This window comes from Monopterus albus, unplaced genomic scaffold (genome assembly GCF_001952655.1).
Source record: "Monopterus albus unplaced genomic scaffold, M_albus_1.0 scaffold7.1, whole genome shotgun sequence".
NCBI classification, from domain to species: Eukaryota; Metazoa; Chordata; class Actinopteri; order Synbranchiformes; family Synbranchidae; genus Monopterus; species Monopterus albus.
Genome location: NW_018127887.1, coordinates 2,687,382 through 2,693,439, shown reverse-complemented (window position 1 = coordinate 2,693,439; position 6,058 = coordinate 2,687,382). Strand labels below are relative to the sequence as shown.

The 6,058-nt window shown below is 40.8% G+C and overlaps 1 protein-coding gene across 1 annotated transcript in view; it reads left to right on the top strand.

Annotated features, from left to right (window-relative positions):
- Positions 1 to 6,058, top strand: part of LOC109973371 (A disintegrin and metalloproteinase with thrombospondin motifs 20) — a 72,232-nt gene that overhangs the window by 36,184 nt on the left and 29,990 nt on the right. The window contains 5 exon segments of the mRNA XM_020622905.1: positions 1,988 to 2,083; positions 4,477 to 4,643; positions 4,894 to 5,023; positions 5,786 to 5,912; positions 6,005 to 6,058. Of these exon segments, the coding sequence (XP_020478561.1) occupies positions 1,988 to 2,083; positions 4,477 to 4,643; positions 4,894 to 5,023; positions 5,786 to 5,912; positions 6,005 to 6,058 (574 nt within the window).

Here is a 6,058-nt window from a genome sequence, read left to right as displayed (position 1 = left end):
GGGGGGGGGGTCCCCCCCTGCCACATCTTTCAGCCAAGTCACTACAAGAATTTACGACTCTATGATCACCTAATTTGACACAGTAGTAATGTTACCACACTAAAATATTGTCTGGTGTCATCTCAGCTTTTACCAAAACTATTTTTTTTACTTAGGTCTGATTCAGCACTTGGATACTATGGATAGAACCAGTCATTTACTCTGACTTCTCATTATCTGTGCTGTTATGTCCAAACACTGGTCCTGAGATTTACAAGTGAACATGATACAGCTGTTAACATTACATCACCTTCTTTCTTGGTAGTGGCAGACCTGGAGCATGTTGAGGGTAAACCCCTCAAGTGTAGCATGGTTGTGTTTTTCCCCCCAGGGTGATGCTGGGTCACCCTGTGGTGGTGGAGGGTTGTGTGTGCGTTCAGTTTCTTGAGTTCATACAGTAGGTACAGTAGGCCCCTGTGTTTATATTAGCTTATCCTGTCAGCAATGTAACAGTGAACTCCAAGGACAACTACATAAAGATTTGGTTTCTACCGTGAAGGAATTTGCAAAGTAGTTATATGTCATGGTGGTGTTCCAGAATTAAAAGCTTCTTAATTTAGTGTGGCCTCAGAAGAGGAAAAAAAATCAGCTGTGATTGACATGGCATGTGATGAGGTTCCCCTGGATGTGTTTGTGTCTGTGAAAAAAAATCTACGTGGCTGATGAGAAGAAAGTATATAAACCAAGTGCTGCCCCCGAGTGGCTCAAGGTATCAGGCTAATCATCCTCTTACACCAACCCACAACTTTCCTCTCAGTTTTTGTTTTCTTTTTTTTTTTGTGGTAGCAAGAAGTAAGTCTAGATTGCAACTAACCAAACGGCTGTTGGTTCAAATCTTGCAGCTGAACCCTCATGGTGAAAGAAATGAGTGAATGGTAACAGTCTCATACTGAATGCAACAGCAATTATTTGCTATTATAGCACCCACTGTATGTTTCTACTCAACTGGTTATACAGCTAAAGCAACTGTCTCTCACCTGCACTCTCCTTTTTTGAACTGTACAAAGTCACATGTATTATTTATAATGTGTCTGCTATGATGTGCAGAATCTGTACCGACTGCTTTCATGAGTAAAGCAGTTATAATTTGAAATGTTTAGATACTAATACTGATATGATAACTATAACATTATGAAGAATGTTTCTTTTTAATATATTGCTTATAGTTACTTAAAAACATACATATATTTTTGTGCAAAACCACAGTTTTTATTAAATAAAATAACTCAAACTTACTGTATCATGTGTCTAAACACATGCAGCTGTACAGGAACTTTGCCTAAACAAAGTACAGTCTAGATTTAAATTCAAACCAGGATGATCACAGAATAAGTCAGTGAGTACCAATCTAAGCAAGCATTTAGTATCAGCTAAAAGTTTTTGATACTTGCCGCTACTAAGTCCAAAAAAACTAGGTTTGATACCCAATAATTTTCAGAATGAGATGCCATTCCTTAAATTTTTCTTTTCTCCTGAATTTGTTCCATTTTCATTATTTCTTCCTTATTTCATTCCCTGCCCCCGTTCAGTCTCCATCCCTACATTTCTGTTGTCGCCTCTTGGCATTCACATGCTCACACATTTTCTGTGTTAGTTTATCATGGGACAGCAGGCCCTGTGTGGTAATTACAGGCCAAAGTCGGGTCCAGGGAATAATTACCTACCATTACATGGTGGGGCCTCTGAGACTAAAACAAGGCCTCCTGCAGGTTATCTGAGAGGACTAGACATTTTTTTGTATTTTTCCAAGTGTGACATTTAAATTCCCAGTGGTTGGAACCAGATTTCCCTCACTGGTGTTTGGTGCAGCATAGTGAAGCTATTATGAAAATCAAGGAGGGACCACTTACTGCGATTATTGTCGCTACTTTTTTAACGATGTGTTACCTTCCATGCTCTTTGTCTCATTCAGTTGTCTTGTCTGTCTCTCTGTTTTCTTCTTCTCCAGGCTACAACATAGTGGTGCGGATCCCAGCCGGAGCCATCAATATTGATATCAAACAGGTCAGCTACTCTGGAAAGCCAGAAGACGACAACTACCTCGGTGAGTGTGCTGAGTCTGTCAGTATAAGGATGTAGTTGTAAGCAACACTGTATCAGATTGCTGGTTTTTAAAGAATCAATGCAAATTGAAAGCAGACCAACCTTGTCAGATGTATATATTACACCCCTACAGTTCTCATCTGGTAGGTCAGTGCCATTATTCTGTAACATAACCATAAATCTGGACCAGTAGAAGCAGACTTTTAGTGAAGAAGGATAAGGAGACATGAGCCAAACTGTTGTCAAAGTGTTTTCATAAAGCAAAGGAATGAGTGTGTATGGAGGAAACATGCAGGGGCACTGGTCCATCTGGCCAGGAGTGTCAGCTCCTGAGAAAGAAAAATGAGGCAGCAATAGGTGTTAATTAGGTGCATGTGGAGCCCAGGCCGCATAAAAGCAGACACAAGGATATAAGGTTAGATGAATGCACTGGGCTCAGAGTGTGTGCGTTTGTCCGCATGTGGAGCCCAGGCCGCATAAAAGCGGACACAAGGATATAAGGTTAGATGGATGCACTGGGCTCAGAGTGTGTGCATTTGTCTGTAAACGTATGTGCTTGCATGTGAGAGAGAGAATGAGTTCTGCTGATGGTACAAGAGTGGGAGCCCATTTTCAGCAGCTTCACTTCTGGCTCAAGATGCTTTTAGTCAAACTGTCAGAAAGCACATTTGGCATAGCCTCTTTGTCACACCGCTGTATGAAATTCGATCCCCGCTGCTGCTGAGTGCCACAGCTGCACTATGAGTGAGTGGTGTCTGTATTAAATATGGCTGATGTTTGTAAAGCCCTGCCAGTTGTATTACTCCAACTGGTAAAGCATGTCGAAATGTGTTTGACGGCTCTCATAGCTAGGGGTGTGGTGATACACGTAGCTCACGAGACGAGGCGAAACATGATATTGGGTTCACGCAAATGAGACGAGTCGATTATTTTTTAAAAATCTTAAATAATGAGATATGATTGTAAAAATAGTCTTTTATTTTACTGAAGGTCACAAAATGCAAAACAATGTAGATGCATTTAGAAATGTTTTGACTAATAATCTTGTAATCACTGCTCTTTCAGTTTTGCTTTCCAAGTATGAATTATCATGTTTGGTAAAAGTAGAAATGTTTTGACTAATAATCTTGTACTCACTGGTCTTTCAGTTTTGCTTTCTAAGTATGAATTATCATGTTTGGCAAAAGACAATATGCAAGCACTGTAAAAGGTTTTGCCACAAACTCAGCTGACTGGCTTCTCTGTGCTAATTTGACCCTCACACATCATGCTGGTTGCTGCTCTCTGGTTCTGTTATGCACTGATACGGAGAGACATTTTAATATCATGAGCTCTCGTGGCACAACAATTAACTGGCACGAGATCTCGTCACATCCCTACTCCTGACATATAATGGAGACTGTAGTCGTGAAACTTGAACTTTGGAGCGCTCTCTTGTTGCACTTGGAAAATGTGGACATCTTTAGGAAGCAACTCAGTGTGCGCCTGTTTTTATTAACTTGTTTTTATTGCATTTTAACTTATAGCTGAAGGCCCAATTAAAGTGTTTGAGTTACAGAAACTAAAACTGTTCTAGAAGCTTGTGCTGGCTCAACACTTTTTTAAAGACACTTCATGTTGGTTTCTGCTTTTTTCCCAATCTACGTATATCCAAATATACAGGTATTGATAATAGGATAGAAGAGATGAGCTCTAATGTTCATATAAGCTTAGGTTCACTCTATCTCTGTGGCTTTGTGTCTGCACACTGCTAAGGCATTGCTTTTTTTCATTGCTACAAAACATCAGTGATGACAACCAGAGTCTGCAGGTCATTGTCAAAACTCAAGTGAAGTGAAGATGGCAAATAAAAATGTGCAGACTTAAAGTTACCTTTGGAGACCTAATCACATACACTGTTTCACTGTGCATGTAATTAACTGCATGTTTCTTGGAGCCATAGTGTTTGAGGTAGAGAAAGAAGTGGCTGGTGATCATTTGATTTTTATGTGCTAGTTTGCCAGTGTGTATCCTTGTGTTGTTAGTGCATTTATGTTTACAGTCTGTACTTGTTTGTATTTGCAGTCAGTGGAGATCCCTTGTTTGCAGTGTCACTCATTAAGAAGAGTCATGCAGTTTAACTCCAAATAATTGCAATTTAGTGCCACCAGTGTTGCAACGTACCTGCATGGTAACATTTTCTTTACATAGAAATAGGTTGCCACACATCAGAGACTGTTTACCTAAGGTATACCTTGAAATGGTAAATGCCACATCTTGTAAACATTCCCAAAACCACGATTCTACAAGAGACAAACTCAGTTTTCGGAACCAAATATTCCTTGTCTTATGCTGAATTCTTTCATGTTTTGAGGACCAGATTTGTTGTTCTTATTTGTCAATTTCTTATTCCAGCATTATCTGATAGCCAGTCCAACTTCCTCCTGAATGGGAACTTTGTGGTGGCCATGTTTAAAAGGGAAATCACCTTCAAGGGAACTGTCATTGAGTATAGTGGCTCAGACACGAAAGTGGAGCGTATCAACTGCACTGAGCGCCTTGAGGAGGAGCTCATTCTGCAGGTATTAAGAGGAAGCTTCCATTTGTCTTTAATTACATTTTATTGCATCATATTTAATCCCTGCTTCTGCTTTTCTTCTTGTCTCACTGCTTTAGTCCTGATGCCTACATCTCTTTCTGTAAAAGTTTAGTTTCTTTCTCACCTCCCAACATATTAAGCTTTATAGGAGGGTGATATCTCAGTTTGGACTTGGAATAAGAAAAGCACTGTTAAGTCTTTCTACTTTGCCTTTCCCACCATTGTTTCCATAGGTCTTATGTGTGGGAAACCTGTATAACCCTGATGTCCGTTACTCCTTCAACATACCCATTGAGGAACACAGGCAGCAGTTTGTATGGGATCCCTCAGGGTCCTGGCATGAGTGCAGCCGCATTTGTCAGGGTAAGATCTTAGCTTTGCTTCTAAATCTCCACACAAGAAAAATATGACATTTTCTCTTTGCCTCAGTGAATTCTAAACAGCTTTGCAGTTGCACAAAATATCAGAGTGCTTTTGTGCAGCTATGAGGCATGTATAAGTACAAATATTTAGTAGTTTTAGGCTCATTGTTATTTGACAAACTGCAATACTTGACATTGTGAAGAAAGGTTTATTGCTGTTGACTCACGTTGACAGATTTCCTGGCGAGTGATACATCAATGCCACCATCGATCTGTAAAAAATGTGAAAATGGAAAAAGGTGTCACAAAAGACACTGACATAATGCAGATCACCGCTCTTAATACATGGAATCTTATTACATGGGGTTGGAGTTAAATGTCAAGGCTTCACTTACACCTCTGGGTTTAAACCTTACTTACTCGTCCCATTCTCCCCAGAATCCCCTTCTTGGCCACCCCGGTGTGACCATAATCACATCACCTGACATCTTCCCCCCTAGCCTCACTCATAACCCAGCTAAGCCCCTCAAATTTCCCTTTTAGAAACAAGCTACTCAGGCTCCTAGTAAGTCCGAGCACACAGTGGGATCCAGGAAAGGGATGTCTTTGTGGGGTCTGTGCGATGAAGTTGTCAGAAAGCTGGTTAGACTAGTTAGAGCTTAAGAAATGTGTTGGGGTCTGCCAGCTTTTGTGTGATTTAAACCTAACTACGGTGCTCTTCATGTGTGTGTGTGTGTGTGTGTGTGTGTGTGTGTCTCTGTAGGTGAGCGGAGGCGAAAGGCATCATGTGTGCGTAAGAGCGATCACCTTGAAGTGTCAGACCAACGCTGTGAACATTTACCTAATCCTGTTGCCCATACTGAGCCCTGCAACACTGACTGTGAAGTCAGGTGAGCATCAATGCACAAAAACACACACATGCAACTTCAACATCTTCAAAGCGCAAGCAGCCAAACATTTTTCTGCATCTGATTACACACAGGTGGCATGTTGCTGGAAAGAGCGACTGTTCTGCTTAATGTGGTTCAGGCTAGCG